Source organism: Pristiophorus japonicus, chromosome 2 (genome assembly GCF_044704955.1).
Source record: "Pristiophorus japonicus isolate sPriJap1 chromosome 2, sPriJap1.hap1, whole genome shotgun sequence".
NCBI lineage: Eukaryota > Metazoa > Chordata > Chondrichthyes > Pristiophoridae > Pristiophorus > Pristiophorus japonicus.
In genome coordinates this window covers 102,220,109-102,237,845 of record NC_091978.1, presented here as the reverse complement: position 1 = coordinate 102,237,845, position 17,737 = coordinate 102,220,109, and the positions used below count along the sequence as shown (strand labels likewise).

General features: G+C 41.9%; 1 protein-coding gene across 1 annotated transcript in view; it reads left to right on the top strand.

Moving 5' to 3' along the window:
• Positions 1 to 17,180, top strand: part of stoml2 (stomatin (EPB72)-like 2) — a 53,247-nt gene extending 36,067 nt beyond the window's left edge. The window contains exons 4-10 of the mRNA XM_070862508.1: positions 2,472 to 2,530; positions 3,908 to 4,009; positions 6,128 to 6,262; positions 6,999 to 7,143; positions 12,563 to 12,642; positions 12,760 to 12,888; positions 16,420 to 17,180. Coding sequence (XP_070718609.1) covers positions 2,472 to 2,530; positions 3,908 to 4,009; positions 6,128 to 6,262; positions 6,999 to 7,143; positions 12,563 to 12,642; positions 12,760 to 12,888; positions 16,420 to 16,569 — 800 coding nt within the window. The 3' untranslated portion in view covers positions 16,570 to 17,180. The remainder of the gene's footprint in view (positions 1 to 2,471; positions 2,531 to 3,907; positions 4,010 to 6,127; positions 6,263 to 6,998; positions 7,144 to 12,562; positions 12,643 to 12,759; positions 12,889 to 16,419) is intronic.
• Positions 17,181 to 17,737: the final 557 nt, after the last annotated feature.

Below are 17,737 nucleotides of genomic sequence, written 5' to 3'. Positions count from 1 at the left end.
AAATACTTGGAGCATTTATTTTGCATAACCCACTGTCAACATGCTCATACATCACAGGTTAATCCTTCTGGGTGAGGCTGCTATGGCAGTTGATTGTCTGGATGCTCTGGTTCCTTTCATGAAAGCTCAGTGCTCAATCTGATGAGAACCCCCTCGGAGAGATCTTCACATCTAGGGTGTATTACTACTGTATTACTAGACCAAACCTTCTTAGAAGGTTCCACAATTATCAATGACAGAGTGTTTTAAAATTATTTGTGTACTGGGAGATATGGGCTCAACTAATTACATTCTTGCTTCTCCGGGTAATAAGTTGGCAATCGTGGCTATTTACTCAGGAACAGCATCAAATACAAGGAGTTAAATCTTGCTGTACGAATTGATCTTGCATTTTGACAATTCCTGGCTGACCACGGAACCGCATTGGTAAGCCACGATGGCCTTATTTGTCTGCTGACAATCTTGGTACATAGCATCACTGGGGGGCTGAGGAGAATCAAAGCTGTTCCTCAGCAGGAGGAAAAGTAAATGGGAAGCCAGTCAACACACAGAATCTTCCAGCACGTCTGTGCCGGCTCTTTGAAAGAGCTGTCGAATTTAGCCCCACACACACCAGCTTTTTCCCCGTAACCCTGAAAATTAGTTCTCTTCAAATACATGTCCAAGTGCCTTTTAAAAGTTCCTATGGAATCTGATTCCACCACCCTTTCAGATAGTGCATTCTAGATCTTAACAACTATATGTTAAAAAAATTCTCAGAATTTCCTCTCCAGTTCTTTTGCCCGTTCTTTTCAATCTATGACTTCTGGTTACTGATCCACTTGCTAGAGTTTCCTCCCTACTTGCTCTATCAAAATTCCTCATCATTTTGAATACCTCTATTAGGTCTCCCCTTAACCTTCCCAAGTCCAAGGCATTTATATATAACAAGGAAAGCAATGGTCCTAATACCGACCCCTGGAGGACCCCACTGCATATTTTTCTCCAGTCAGAAAAACATCCGTTCATCACTACTCTCTGCCTCCTATCCCTTAGTCAATTACATACCCAAGTTACCACCGTCCCTTTAATACCATGGGGTGGAAATTCGGTCGCGCCTCAATTGGGGCGGTGTCCTGGGCGAAGAGGTAAATTTCGCACCGGTGAATGGTTTGTGTCTGCCACTGCAAAATTCATCAGCTTGGCCCAGAATTTGGAGCGGGGTGCTAAAAGGGACGTTGCATGCCTCTTTTTTAGGGTGCATGGTCAGCTGAGCAAAGGGAAAATCCTGAGCTAAAGAGCCAGCCTCGGAGCACCATAACAGAGGCCTGTGTGAGAGGGGGGGGAATAAAAACCTGGGGAAAAAACCCACCAAAAACATTCCGAATTCATAGCTTACAGCACCACAACATAAATCGCAAAAAAAAATTTAAAGAAACAATCACATTTACCTCAGATCAGTGTTATTTACCTCACTGCAGCCGCTACCGCTTGGAGCACCAGCTTTCACAGGCGTTCCCACCAGGGTGCTCTACGGAGCGCTGCGGGTGAGGCGGCAACCATAAATCGAGCTGGTGTTGCAACCAGGGGTGTTGCACTCCAGCTTGCCTCTCCTGGGGCGGTACTGCTCCGCCGCCCCCCCACCCCACCGTCGATACCGGCACCGATTGTCCCGGCGGGGCACGAGAAACTGGTCGCCCGGGTGCAAGTGCTTTCTGCCGCCATTGCTGCCTCTCCGGGGTGCTAAGAGGGGCAGCAGAAGACCGAATTTCCAGCCCCATGTGCTTCTATTTTCCACGATTTTCTGTGTGCCTCTATTATGTGGTACTTTATCAAATGCCTTTGAAAGTCCATATATACATCGACTGCACTACCTTCATCAACCCTCTCTGTTACTTCATCAAATAACTCAATTGGGTTAGTTTGACAGGATTTGCCTTTAACAAATCCCTGCAAGCTATAACCCATGCTTCTCCAAGTGAGAATTAATTTTGTCCTTGACAATGGTCACTAGTATTTTCCCCACCACTGACATTAGACTGATTGGCCTGTAGTTACCAGGTTTATCCCTCTCACCTTTTTTGAACCTGGTGTAACATTTGCAGAGGTATAACACGAGCACTATTGTGCAACTCGTAGTTTTGAGTAGGACTGAAAAAATTTCAAATTGGGTTTCGGAAGTATTGTACCTTTAACCAGGGAGTCTTTGTTTGTGTTTTTATAAGCAATGGAATTAAAGAAATAGAATAGGTTTCAAACTAATAGATTTTAATTTTTTAAGATTTTTGGCTTGTTTTATAAATTCATTCGCAATCCTTTAATTTTATGCATTCACAGTTTAATTGTTATGAAATGGCCAGATTTGGTGTTGGTTACAAATAAGTTGGTGTTAAATACTGTTAGGTTCATTACCAAATGAATTGCACGCATGAAATTTAATTGAATGTTGATCAGTATGTGTAAAATTCACAAATTTTCATATACTCTTCTAGATAACGTGACTTTACAGATAGATGGTGTACTATATTTACGAATAATGGATCCATACAAGGTAATTCAAATGATGTTTGTAATTTTTTCCCATTTCCTGCTTTTAGTAAAATACTACCACCTCAAGCCTTTGTGAACTGTTGTAGAACTAGAAAGCTACCTGTTTCAAGCATCCCTGATTATAATCGCTCAACCATTGGTGGTCCTGCCTTCTGTTGCCTCGGCCCTAAGCTCTGGAATTCCCTGCATAAACCTCTCCGTCTCTCTCCCTCTCTTTCCTCCTTTAAGACGCTCCTTAAAACCTACCTTTTTGACCAAGCTTGTGGTCACCTGCCCTAATTTCTTCTTATGTGGCTCGGCGTCAAGTATTTTGTCTCATAATACTCCTGTGAACCGCCTTGGGACATTTTACTATAAAGGTGCTATATAAATACATGTTGTTGTCGTTTTGCGATAAATTTAGCGGTTTTAGACATTTCAGCATTCCTGCAAGTTTGTATCATGAAAGTAACTAGTTTTTATAGTATTCAAATATAAAGTGAATTATTACTATTGTACCATCGTTGCTAATTTCTAATCCAATCACACGCTTAATAGTAAAGTCTGAGAGAAACGTAGGCGCTGATGATTATTTCTGTCTCTCCCCATCCCCTGGAATCCCAATGTTGCTGAACATTCATTTCGGTTTCTCCACTCCCCGACATTTAAAGAAGTGGGGGGTTCGTGCAGTCCGCTTGGCGATCGGGATGGAAGGATCGTGTGTTGAGGGGAGGTGGTGGTTGGCATGGCAATCGGGAAGGAAAGATCACCTATTGAAGGGGGAAAACGGAGTGCCGGCCCAGCAATCAGGATGGAAAGATCGCTCGTTGTTGGGGGTGGGGGTCAGTTTGGGAGGGAGGGAATGCTCATGAGTTAAAGGGGGTCATCATATTGCGGGACAGGAGGCTTGAGATCACGGTTTGAACAGTGGGGGAGTCGGCAGATCATGGCAGCAAATGGAGTTCACGATCGGAATCTGGTTTGCTTGAAGGGCTGGAGGGAGCACTTCTGCTCCTCCTGGCTCACAAGCAGTGCTCTAAAAAGCACTTTCCTTCTGCAGCTGGCAGCTCCTGTCTCCGTTTAGCTGCCCGGTTTCCCGAGCCCTGGGAAACCTGGCCGGCAACCGTTAAATTTAAATCAGCCTTTCAACTGTACTGAGGAAGCCTGATTTAAATATTATAATGAAGAATCCCACACCTCCAAGATGAGGAACAGGCTCGCCCTGCAACCCGCTATTGTAAAAATAGCAGTAGGCGCATATGTGACAGGTCGGGGTCGAGTTTTGCAATTTTAAATTTTGAACCCTCTCCTGTCTGTGTGGGGGTTAACAGTGGCCCCATTACTTTTTAATAAATAGTCAGGTAGTAATGGATTAATTTTTTTTCTCTTCCATTTTCAGTCAAGTTATGGGGTTGAAGATCCTGAGTATGCTGTTACTCAGCTGGCCCAAACAACCATGAGATCTGAACTTGGGAAGCTCACATTGGACAGTGTTTTTAGGGTAAAATAATTTTTACTTTCGCGCCACCAATGCTTTTTTATGGTTGTATGTTTGCTGTTTTGGACAGTTCATTGTTACTGTTAACATATCTGGCTCTAAAGAGAAGGGTGAAGTGCTACCAGTTGGAACACTGAATGGAAAGATCCATGATATATGTCCAAGTCAAGATGGTGTGTGACTTGGAGGGAAAGTTGGAGTTGATGGTGTACCAACGATATTGCTGCTCTTGACGTTCTCAGTGAGAGTTACAGGGAAGAGAGGTACTGTCAGGATAGAACAATACATATTGCAGCCAAAGTGCATCAGTGAAGGAGAGAATGGATATTGAGTCTAGTGACCGGTGCATCAATCAAGTGAACTACCCTGTTCTGAATTGTTTTGAGCTCCTTCAGCTATGTTACGCCTAGACCCTCCAGGTGAATATTCCATCACACCTCTGATTTGAGAATTGCGGATGGTAAACAGGATTTGAGGGGTCAGAAGGTGCGTCATCTTTCTATTGGGCACTCAATTTCAGATCATAACCTCTGCCCCAATTATTTCAGATGGCAGGTGTTGCTGATGATTCTGATATTCCCATTTACACCTCCTCTAGAACCATCTCTAGACTTGAATATAGGGGGTATGATTAAGAAGTTTGCAGATGATACAAAAATAGGCTGTTGTGGTTGATAATGAAGAAGAAAGCTGCGGACTGCAGGAAGATATCAATCAACTGGTCAGGTGGGCAGAACAGTAGCAAATGGAATTTAATCCAGAGAAGTGTGAGGTAATGCATTTGGGGAGGGCTAACAAGGAAAGAAAATACACATTAAATGGTTGGACATTGAGAAGTGTAGAGGAACAAAGGGACCTGGAGTGCATGTCCACAGATCCCTGAAGGTAGCAGGCCAGGTGGTTAAGAAGGCATACGGAATGCTTGTCTTTATTAGATGAGGCATAGAATATAAGAGCAGGTGGGTTATGCTTGAACTGTATAAAATACTGGTTAGGACACAGCTGGAGTACTGCGTGCAGTTCTGGTCACCGCATTAGAGGAAGGACGTGATTGCACTGGAGAGGGTACACGGGAGATTTACAAGGATGTTGCCTGGACTGGAGAATCTTGCCGATGAGGACAGGCTTGGTTTGTTTTCCTTGGAACAGAGGAGGCTGAGGGGAGACCTCATTGAGGTGTATAAAATTGAGGGGCCTAGATATAGTGGATAGAAAGGGCCTATTTCCCTTAGCAGAGGGGTCAACAACCAGGGGGTATAAATTTAAAGTAATTGGTAGAAGTTTTTGAGGGAAAATTTCTTCGCGCAGAGGGTTGTGGGGGTCTGGAACTCACTGCCTGAAAGGGTGGTAGAGGCAGAAACCCTCACCACATTTAAAAAGTACTTGGATATGCACTTGAAGTGCCGTAAACTGCAGAGTTACGGACCAAGAGCTGGAAAGTGGGATTAGGCTGGATAGCCTCTTGTTGGCTGGCGCAGACACAATAGGCCAAAATGGCCTCCTTCCGTGCTGTAAACTTCTATGATGTCTTGTTTCTTTACTTGTCCTATTACCATCTCCTTTCTCCTTGCACCATCATATCTTTTGTCATTTAATCTCTCCTGCCTTCCACCCTGTCACAGGTCTTCCCCTTTGTTCTTTCTTCCCCTCCTGCCTTTCCCTGCTTCTGTACTCGCTTAAAACTGGATGCATCTCTAACCTTTTCTCATTCTGATGAAAGATTATTGGCCTGAAACGTCAACTCTGTTTCTCTCTTCCCAGATGCTGCCTGACCTGCTGAGTATTTCCAGCATTTTTTGTTTTTATTCCCTTTTCTAATCCTGGTGCTAGAATTTATGTTGCATTGACCATCCTAAGAAAATGCATCGACTGGACCTTGGCTGCTGATTTATTTTTTGTGTCTCATTATTACATTCTGCAATAATCATTGTAGGGCACAGCTCATTACATCCTGCAAAATTCTTGATTCTCAGGCTGTATTATTATATTGAGGATAATATCCTCTCTCAATTTAACTTGATGATCAGCTTTGATTTTTTGACAGAGAGAGTGGTGTTGACTCATCTCCATGTTACATTTTGAAGACTGAAAATCTCCACTGTCTCTCTCATTGCTCTACAGGAAAGAGAAGTGTTGAATATGAATATGGTCACTCAAATAAACCAAGCGGCAGATACGTGGGGAATCCGCTGCCTGAGATACGAGATCAAGGATATCCATGTTCCACCTAAAGTAAAGGAAGCCATGCAAATGCAAGTACGTGTGAACTGTGAAGTTCTCTTCAAGGAAAACAATTTTTGGTTTGCTTTGACTGGGAAGTGTTATATTTGTCAGGAATATACATAGGAGGGTACAACCACAGTAGATCTCATTTTAGAATATTGAGCTGTTCATTCATTTCCTTTATTTATTCTATTTGTCACAAAAAAAATTTGAAATTTGCCTTCTACAGCTTAAATATTGGAAGACCTGATGTTCCTGTTTATTATGAAATACATTTATGAAAGTTTTGTTTAAAACAATTCAGCAATTTTCTTCATTCTCCAAAATTATTCCGTAACTGAGAAGGAAGCCAAGTGACCTACCCCCATGACCACTGATAATACACCCACCCGCAGACCAACCAGGAGCACATGCATGAGAACTAGGGTGACACGCCTGCCAAAGCTTTCCTTCCTCCCTGATGAGGAAGCATCCGCAATTGGTGCCTTCCTTCATGGTCTTGACTTAACTGCTTTGGTCTATGATGATCACACATGCATTCTGCATTCCTGATCACCATGCCAGATATCCATACAGTTTATCACTGTTGCATATAACAGATTATAATCGATGTGCCTTGTGTATATATATAGAATAATTTTAGAATAGATTGATTTTGTTGTGCTGTACAATTGATGATCTTCATAGCAATATTTAAAGGTCCCGATCGACCTTTCTGTTTGATGGCACAAAGAGACTGTGGTTTGTTCATTGGGTTACATTGTTTCAGGTTGAGGCTGAAAGAAGAAAGCGTGCCACTGTGCTGGAATCGGAAGGGACCAGAGAAGCTGAAATCAATATAGCTGAAGGGAAGAAGCAATCTCAAATTCTGGCTTCTGAGGCATTAAAAGCGGAAAAAATCAACCAAGCTGCAGGTTGGCTCTTCACTGCTGAGGCTACACTTTTTTTTCCCCTTTTGCTCAAATAGGTTTCACACAAGCTTTACAAATTACTTCATTTCTTTTCCCATAGTAAATTTCAGATTCTAATTAGGTGACTAAACATATCTGAAATATTTTGAAGAATAATTGGTAAACATTTTTAGCGTGATACATAATAATGCTCAATCTTACACTCCAGGTGTTCATGGGTCAGAATCTCTCAGCTGTATGACTCAACTGTGGTGATTTTTTTTTGTGTGTTTGGCTGCTACAGAGCAGTGACAAAAATGACGTTTTTCTGTCTAAATTTGTTATGGTAGTTGATCCTTTAAGTTCAGACACAATGCATAAGGAGCAAAATTTCCTCTAAGCTGTGCTTTGTTGTGCACGACCTATTTATTTCAATGCGCGGTCCCTTTAAATTTCTGCACATGCACGGTATTTCCAATGGAAAATCTTGCAGATGACTTCACAGCCGCACCGCACGGAGCTTAGAAGGGAACATTGATGAGGGGTTAAAATGCCAGTTGCACATAAAATCTTGTACCAAGCTTAATTGGATAATAATATTTCAAGTTTAATTTGGTTGTGTGTAAAAATTGAAGAAGGGGCCAAGCCACTTTTGAACAGTGATAGTCATTTACATAAGCACATAAGAAATAGGAACAGGAGTAGGCCATATGGCCCTTCGAGCCTGCTCCGCGATTCAATAAGATCATGGCTGATCTGATCATGGACTCAGCTCCACTTCCCTGCCCGCTCTCCATAACCCCTTATCCCCTTATCGTTCAAGAAACTGTCTATTTCTGTCTTAAATTTATTCAATGTCCCAGCTTCTACAGTTCTCTGAGGCAGCGAATTCCACAGATTTACAACCCCCTGAGAGAATTTCTCCTCCTCTCTTTTAAATGGGCGGCCCCTTATTCTAAGATCATGCCCTCTAGTTCTAGTCTCCCCCATCAGTGGAAACATCCTCTCTGCATCCACCTTGTCAAGCCCCCTCATAATTTTATACGTTTCGATAAGATCACCTTTCATTCTTCTGAATTCCAATGAGTAGAGGCCCAACCTACTCAACCTTTCCTCATAAGTCAACCCCCTCATCCTCGGAATCAACCTAGTGAACCTTCTCTGAACTTCCTCCAAAGCAAGTATATCCTTTCATAAATATGGAAACCAAAACTGCGCGCAGTATTCCAGGTGTGGCCTCACCAATACCCTGCATAGCTGTAGCAAGTCTTCCCTGCTTTTATACTCGATCCCCTTTGCAATAAAGGCCAAGATATCATTGGCCTTCCTGATCACTTGCTGTACCTGCACACTATCCTTTTGTGTTTCATGCACAAGTACCCCCAGGTCCCGCTGTACTGCGGCACTTTGCAATCCTTCTCCATTTAAATAATAACTTGCTCGTTGATTTTTTTTTTCTGCCAAAGTGCATGACCTCACACTTTCCAACATTATACTCCATCTGCCAAATTTTTGCCCAGTTACATGTAGGATTGGCAGTTATTTGCAAATGTGGGAGTTATTGAAAATTGTGGATGTCTCTGTTAACTGACTTTGGCAACATTCAATGATATGTAGCTGTTTGAAGTGTCTATTGGAGTTCTTCTAAATCGAGCAGATACTACAGTGATGGTGAGCCCCGCACGTGAGTGTAAGAGGCAATGTTGAAATTTTTGCAGATATCTTCAGCCAAATGTGCCAATTGGATGATCCCAAACAGGTCCACCTGCCAAGGTCCTCACAGATACCAGTGTCCAGGCAGTTTGTTTCTCTTCACGTAGCATTAAGACACGGTTGAGTGCGTGGCTATGAGCCCTAACAACATCCTGGCCGTAATACCGAAGAACTCTGTACCAGAACTAGCCGTCCCCTTGCTAAATTGTTCCCAGTAAAGCAAGACACTGACAATATGGAAAATCGTCCAGTTATGTTCTAGCCACAAAAAAAATACAAATCTAACTTGGCCAATTACCACCCGATGAGCCTTCTTCCATTCATTACTTAAGTGATGGAAGAAGTCATCAATAGTGACATCCGCTCACCAATAACTGGCTTACCAACGCCAGAACAGTTCAGTACCTACCTCATCACAGCCTTGATCCAGGCCTGGATCCAAGAGCTGAAGATGAGAGGACAGTGAAAGTAGCTGCCCTTGGAGGAGTTTTACCATAAGTATGTGTGTTATGTCACTGTTAGTTATTTGCTTCATCTTGTTTAAAATAAACTCATTAATTTAAACTTAAAACAAGATCTGAAGTAATGATGCTGTGTCACTTTTCAAAGATGGGAGCGAGATCCTCTGGAGACAGAGTTAACGTTTCAGGTCGATGACCCTCAAAACTGTTCTGACGAAGGGTCATCGACTTGAAACATTAACTCTGTTTCTCTCTCCACAGGTGCTGCCTGAACTGCTGAGTATTTCCAGCATTTTCTGTTTTTATTCCTCTGGAAACAAGATAGTTCCAGTAGCTAAAAATAATCGAGAGACAGAGTGTTGCTGAAAGCTTACTTGGATATCCAGACTAGTAAAGGTACTCTTGAAAAGTTGATAAGGGATGCTTGAAAGTGAGCAAAGTAGGACAGAAAGGGGGGAAAAAATCTTCAAAAGGAAAAAAAAGATTTTGAGGCGGGCATTGGAGTACAGTGGAGTGGAAGGTTGTAGATTTGATATCCCAACTCCACTGCGATCCCAAAATCGCTGCCTTGTTGGGAGATAGTAAAAGCTTTTACAGATATATAAAACGGAAAAGAGTGACTAAAGTAAATGCTGGTAGCTTAGAAGATGAGAAGGGGGATTTAATAATGGAAAATGTGGAAATGGCTGAGACCTTAAACAATTATTTTGCTTCGGTCTTCACAGTGGAAGACACAAAAACCATGCCAAAAATTGCTGGTCACAGGAATGTGGGAAGGGAGGACCTTGAGACAATCACTATCACTAGGGGGGTAGTGCTGGACAGGCTAATGGGACTCAAGGCAGACAAGTTCCCTGGTCCTGATGAAATGCATCTTAGGGTATTAAAAGAGATGGCGGAAGTTATAGCAGATGCATTCGTTATAATCTACCAAAATTCTCTGGACTCTGGGGAGGTACCAGCGGATTGGAAAGCAGCTAATGTAATGCCTCTGTTTAAAAAAAGGGGGCAGACAAAAGGCAGGTAATTATAGGCCGGTTAGTTTAACATCTGTAGTGGGGAAAATGCTTGAAGCTATCATTAAGGAAGAAATAGCGGAACATCTAGATAGGAATAGTGCAATCAAGCAGACGCAACATGGATTCATGAAGGGGAAATCATGTTTAACTAATTTACTGGAATTCTTTGAGGATATAACGAGCATGGTGGATAGAGGTGTACCGATGGATGTGGTGTATTTAGATTTCCAAAAGGCATTCGATAAGGTGCCACACAAAAGATTACTGCAGAAGATAAAGGTACGCGGAGTCAGAGGAAATGTATTAGCATAGATAGAGAATTGGCTGGCTAACAGAAAGCAGAGAGTCGGGATAAATGGGTCCTTTTCGGGTTGGAAATCGGTGGTTAGTGGTGTGCCACAGGGATCGGTGCTGGGACCACAACTGTTTACAATATACATAGATGACCTGGAAGAGGTGACAGAGTGTAGTGTAACAAAATTTGCAGATGACACAAAGATTAGTGGGAAAGCGCGTTGTGTAGAGGACACCGAGAGGCTGCAAAGAGATTTGGATAGGTTAAGCGAATGGGCTAAGGTTTGGCAGATGGAATACAATGTCGGAAAGTGTGAGGTCATCCACCTTGGAAAACAAAACAGTAAAAGGGAATATTATTTGAACGGGTAGAAATTACAACATGCTGTGGTGCAGAGGGACCTGGGGGTCCTTGTGCATGAATCCCAACAAGTTAGTTTGCAGGTGCAGCAGGTAATCAGGAAGGCAAATGGAATGTTGGCCTTCATTGCGAGAGGGATGGAGTACAAAAGCAGGGAGATCCTGCTGCATATTGGTGAGGCCGCATCTGGAGTACTGCGTGCAGTTTTGGTCACCTTACTTAAGGAAGGATATACTAGCTTTGGAGGGGGTACAGAGACGATTCATTAGGCTGATTCCGGAGATGAGGGGGTTACCTTATGATGATAGATTGAGTAGACTGGGTCTTTACTCGTTGAAGTTCAGAAGGATAAGGGGTGATCTTATAGAAACATTTAAAATAATGAAAGGGATAGACAAGATAGAGGCAGAGTGGTTGTTTCCACTGGTCGGGGAGACTAGAACTAGGGGGCACAGCCTCAAAATACGGGGGAGCCAATTTAAAACCGAGTTGAGAAGGAATTTCTTCTCCCAGAGGGTTGTGAATCTGTGGAATTCTCTGCCCAGGGAAGCAGTTGAGGCTAGCTCATTGAATGTATTCAAATCACAGATCGATAGATTTTTAACCAATAAGGGAATTAAGGGTTATGGGGAGCGGGCGGGTAAGTGGAGCTGAGTCCACGGCCAGATCAGCCATGATCTTGTTGAATGGCGGAGCAGGCTCGAGGGGCTAGATGGCCTACTCCTGTTCCTAATTCTTATGTTATTATGAGAGACAAACATCTCCTAAGAGGGAAGAGAAATTCACCAAGTTGTTTCCATTAACCCGCTCTCCTGGACATCCTGACAGCTGATGAAAAGCAGCTTTTGGGCAGCATATTGTGTCGAAGTGTTTCATATCAACTATGGCAAAGATAGCAGATTGGGTTCATGCACCTCAAGCTTCCATCTATATCATTCTGAGCTAACTTCCTGGCTTTGAGTTATTCAAAAGCAATCAGGAAATGCTTTGTCTTGCCTCTAGAGGTTTTTCATGTGTCCACATAGCAGTTCTCCCACAGCAATGCAGCTGTCATTGGTAATCCAGCAGTGTTGAGGTTTGTAGCTACAGATCTACATTCTACTTTTTATGCCTCTAATATATAAGTTTCTTGAGGGATTTTGCATTGGTTAGTATTACTAGATTTTACATTGCAGCTGATGAGTTGATTAGATTTCACAAGATAGGTTTGTATGAAGAAGGTCCTTCAGCCCATTTTTCTCATTCTTCCACAATAATAGTCTCTGTGTTCCCAATACAACATCTAGTTATTTCAGAAATAAGTTCATTGTACTGGGAAAATGTACCAGAATAAACAATAGTGATGATAACTGTCTTTCAGAGTTCTTTAATCTTTCATAATGTATTTATGATTTAGACTGATAATCTGTGGAATTATGCTATTTTGTTTGGTAACTGGTTTCACAATCCACCAATATTTGTCAAATCAATCTTATTTGTTGGTAAAAAAATGTTCTTGCAAAAATGGAGCTGGATTGTTTTCTGCATATGTGTTGTTTCTGACTTAAATGTCTCATGCTTACCTTTTAATATTTCACTTACCTAACTGTTAATAGGTGAAGCTAATGCAGTCATAGCAAAAGCAAAGGCAAAAGCAGAAGCTATTCAAATGCTTTCTGAAGTCCTTAGTCATCAGGTATGAAAAATAGAATCTACAGAGTTGAAATTACATTAAAATCTGCTTTGGTTTTTAAATAGAATGAAGCAAGACTAAGAATTGACATTTTGCTTTTTCCCTTCATGTGATTAACAGTGTGGAAGTCAAGCAGCCTCGTTGAGTGTAGCTGAGCAGTATGTGTCTGCCTTTGGTAACCTGGCCAAACAGACCAATACAATTCTTCTTCCTTCAAATACAGGTGATATCAGTAGCATGGTGACACAGGTAAGGTGGATATCCTAATATTTTTAGATTTAAGATGATTGGCCTTGTAGCAATCCAGTTAAGGATTTGGAACCCAAAACACACAACCAGTCTGGGCACAAACTTGAGGATGTCTTAATTTTTTGCTATTTTATTCATAAAAATGCAATTTTCTTTTCTTTTGAAAAAAAAAATATTTTCTGAACAATCTTGAAAATATCCTTTTATGTTGAGTTTGATTTGATTGGCAATGGCTTCTTACATGACTGAGTTTGGTACAACTCGTGAGAGTGATAAATTGGAGCTCTGTCTTATTTTGAATCATACCATTCATCAAATCATGTACTTATTCTATTCCTTATGGGATTTTGGTAGTTACTGCAGCTTTTAATTTCATAACCTCTTTCTGGAAATAGGCTGCCTGTGTGTCCCTGAAACACATTTTTAAAATGTGCCAAAGCTATTTCCAAGGGCAGATGAGCATCCTCTATCCAGGTGGACTGCTTAATGTGTTACCCTGTCAAGTCCACATCGGTAACATAAATAATTAATACTTGGTTGTGAGAAGGACACAGTTAATCATTCTGAAGAAATAGTTCTGGGTAACAAAGCAGGAAATAATCTGAGGGCAGAACACTTGGGAAGTAATGACTATAACCTAATTGAGTTCATATTTGAAATCGGTAAAGACAAACGAATAACAGGACTGGGAAGTAACTAATTTCCATGGCCTAGCTAGAGGTTAATTGTTTGGAAAAATAGCACATTTAAATATTAGATAGAACATCACAGGTTAAATACATTGCATTGAGGAGTAAAGAGGTACATCAAAAGCAGGAGTTCGATAGATAAATAAACTGGCAATAGCAAAAATGAGATTTAAAAAGAGGCACATGTTAAATATAAAGGGGATAATACAAAATAAAACAATTATAAAAGTTATAGAAAGGAAGCAAAAAGTGATTGAAAAAAGCTAATGTAGTATGAAAGCAGACTGTCAATTAATATAAAGGGAAATAGCAAAGACATTTATAAAGCCACAAATAAAAAGATGGGACTAATTGAGAGTGAGGGAATGGAAGAGACGCTCACCATCATAGGCAGTCCCTCCGAATCGAGGAAGACTTGCTTCCACTCTTAAAATGAGTCCTTAGGTCACTGAACAGTCCAATACGAGAGCCACAGTCCGTCACAGGTGAGACAGATAGTCGTTGAGGGTAAGGAAGGGTGGGACAGATTTGCCGCACGCTCTTTCCGCTGCCTGCACTTGGTTTCTGCATGCCCTTGGCAATGAGACTCGAGGTGCTCAGCGCCCTCCCGGATGCATTTCCTCCACTTAGGGCAGTCTTTGGCTAGGGACGCCCAGGTGTCGGTGGGGATGTTGCACTTTATCAGGGAGGCTTTGAGGGTGTCCTTGTAATGTTTCCTCTGCCCACCTTTGGCTCGTTTGCCGTGAAGGAGTTCTGAGCGCTTGCTTTGGGGGTTTCATGTCTGGCATGCAAATCATGTGGCCTGCCCAACGGAGCTGATCAAGTGTGGTCACTGCTTCAATGCTGGGGATGTTGGCCTGGTCGAAGACGCTAATGTTGGTGTGTCTGTCCTCCCAGGGGATTTGTAGGATATTGCGGAGACATCGTTGGTGGTATTTCTCCAGCTTGAGGTGTCTACTGTACATGGTCCATGGCTCTGAACCATACAGGAGAGCGGGTATTACTACAGCCCTGTAGACCATGAGCTTGATGGCAGATTTGAGGGCCTGGTCTTCAAACACACTTTTCCTCAGGCGGCCGAAGGCTGCACTGGCGCACTGGAGGCGATGTTGAATCTCGTCATCAATGTCTGCTCTTGTTGATAAGAGGCTCCCGAGGTATGGGAAATGGTCCACGTTGTCCAGGGCCGCGCCATGGATCTTGATGACTGGGAGGCAGTACTGTGCGGTGAGGACAGGCTGGTGGAGGGCCTTTGTCTTACGAATGTTTAGCGTAAGACGCCTCGGGAAATACGTCGTCTATGTCCTGGAGTTCAGCCTCGAGATGTGTGCAGATGCAGGCGTCGTCCATGAATTGTAGCTCGACAACAGAGGTTACGGTGGCCTTGGACCTGGCCTGGTGACGGCGAAGGTTGAACTGGTTCTGTAGTTTAGTTCCACTCCAGCAGGGAGCTTGTTGACTGTGAGGTGGATCATGGCAGCGAAGAGGGTTGGGGCGATGACGCAGCCCTGTTTGACCCCAGTCCGGACGTGGATTGGGTCTGTAATGGATCCATTGGTAAGGATCACGGTCTGCATGTCGTCGTGGAGCAGGCGGAGGATGTTGACCAACTTTTGGGGGCATCCGAAATGGAGGAGGACGCTCCATAGACCCTTGCAGTTGACGGTGTCAAAGGCCTTTGTAAGGTCGAAGAAGGCCATGTATAAGGGCTGGCGCTGTTCCCTGCGTTTTTCCTGCAGCTGTCGCGCTGCAAAAATCATGTCCGTTGTGCCCCGTAGGGGACGAAATCTGCACTGTGACTCCGGGAGGAGCTCCTCAGCCACAGGGAGAAGACAGTTGAGAAGGACTCTAGCTGACAACTCTCCCAGTGGCTGATAGCAGGGAGATTCCTCTGTAGTTGCTGCAATTGGACTTGTCCCCTTTTTTAAAGATAGTCACAATCACTGCATCTCTGAATCTCCCGACATGCTCTCCTTCCTCCAGATGAGAGAGATGAGGTCATGTATTTGCGCCAACAGTGCCTCTCCGCCATACTTTAGTCCTTCATCTATCATACTATAGGACGGTGAAAGTAGAGTTGCTGGGGATGAGGAAGATCTGAGAGCACTACTGGTGATGAGTATTCAAAAGCATTTGCTAACTCAACACACCAGAGATCAAACCTGGAAATATTTTCTGGTCTGTATAACTCAGAACCACACTGAGCAATTAATAGACCTGAAAGTTATTTTTAAAGTGATGTACCTGCCCCTAGATTCTGTGCCTCGTTTGAAAACTTTATTTAAAAAGAGCACATCCATGAAGCCTGGATGATATATTTTTTTCCTGCAGAAAGCATTCATGAGGAAATGGTCTGGTTATCAGCTACTCTGATGTACATCTATTTGATAACTTTTTCTATTTGGAAATTTACAGACTTCAATGCTATGCCTTTCTTGATATTATCTGATACTTCCTCCTCCTCCTCCTCCTGCAGCTAACAGATATTTTCTGTCAAGCAGTCTGTGAAAGAGGGGAAGATTAAAATGGAATAGGAATGTGCTGATATGTTGAGCAGGCCCACATTCAAAATGTGATATCCTTTACTAGAAATGTTCTATCATTTTCTTTTAATTGCTGTTATTTAGTAGAATTTCAGTGTTGATGATTCTGTCACCACCCATGTGAATTAAAGAAGTTTGGCTCCTTTCTGAAAATTAGGTATTGCATTTAATGTATTTTTGTAGTTTTCTGGTTACAGTGTGTTCTTTGTTAAAATGAATGCTCTATGTGCAGTTATTGCTTTGGCTGTTTCTATTGCTAGGTGTTGAATACTAATCGATCTGCATTTTGTATGTCACAGGCCATGGGAATTTATAACACCCTTACTAAACCAGCAGCAACAAAAGAAATACCTACAATGGATGCTTCTCATTCTGAAAAATCACCTCTAGTTCGTGGGAGTCAAACATTCCCTTTGGAGACAAAATGGCCTGAAATTTCTTCAAAATGACAGTGAAAATTGCAACTGCAGAATGTGCCAGATTCTGACTGTTTTGAAATTTGAGATGAACATGTCTCCTGCTCATAATACACCACTTTTATACTCTTGGAAGAATTGATTTGATTTTGTTGGGTATCTGTAGCTTATTTTCCACCTGTACAACTGCATCATGGATATAGGAAAAGTATTTCTGAATTGATGAGATCAATATGTTAAATTTCCTGAAAGAGAAAATAAATGTTTTAATTATTTTTTTCTCCTCCACCCCCCAAAAAAAAGTTTCATTGTTTGAATGTTCTTTTTTGCTATATAAATATTCATATTGCTTGCAATTGGTAAAACCTAAAATGAACAAGTTAATCTGTTTGGAGTGACCACAACACGAGATCTTGACCTTAGCAGCAAAAGAAGGATCGTGTCTGTGGAAAGCGAAGCAGGTTAGAAAAAGGCAAATGTTAAACAGAGACTGCTAGTAACAAACGTAAATATTCCGATTAGGATGATCTAATTGTGGCAAAAAGTTTGCAATTAAAAGACAAAACAAAAAATTTGATGTGCTGTATTACAAAGACATTTTGGAACCCATACACTTGTATCCTGCTTTTTTAAAAAAAAAGGAAATGAATAATATTTCAGAAACGATTCAAATGTGTTAATTCAAGCAATATTTCACAATGCTTTCGATTTATGCTGACAATTTAAGATAATTTAAACCAGTCTTATCTTCCAAATTTTACAACTGTGTATTTCCACTTTGGAAATAAACTTGCTGTTCGATGGTACCACACAGAGGTAGGATCTGTCTTGAATCACGATCTAGCAAGTTTCTAATTTCTCTTGCTTTATTGGAGAATAACTTTCTCCTGGGGGATATGGATCAATAGTAGCCTGCAAATAGACCTTCTGCCCACTTTTGTGGCTGGAAAGTGAACAGGAGCAAGGAGGAATTTTGTCAGCAGGAGAGAGAAAAATGTCTTTTAATTCTAACTGAAGCTAGAAAATTATTGCTCCAAATATTAGTATTCCAGATGTTCTGCTGTTCATGGTTATTACAATACTATTTAAGATGTAATTGGTTTTATAAATTCTGTATTACAATATTCATGATTGACATTTAGGGAGGGAAAATGCAAATTTGCATTTATACAAACACTGGGATTAATACACTGACAAGAAT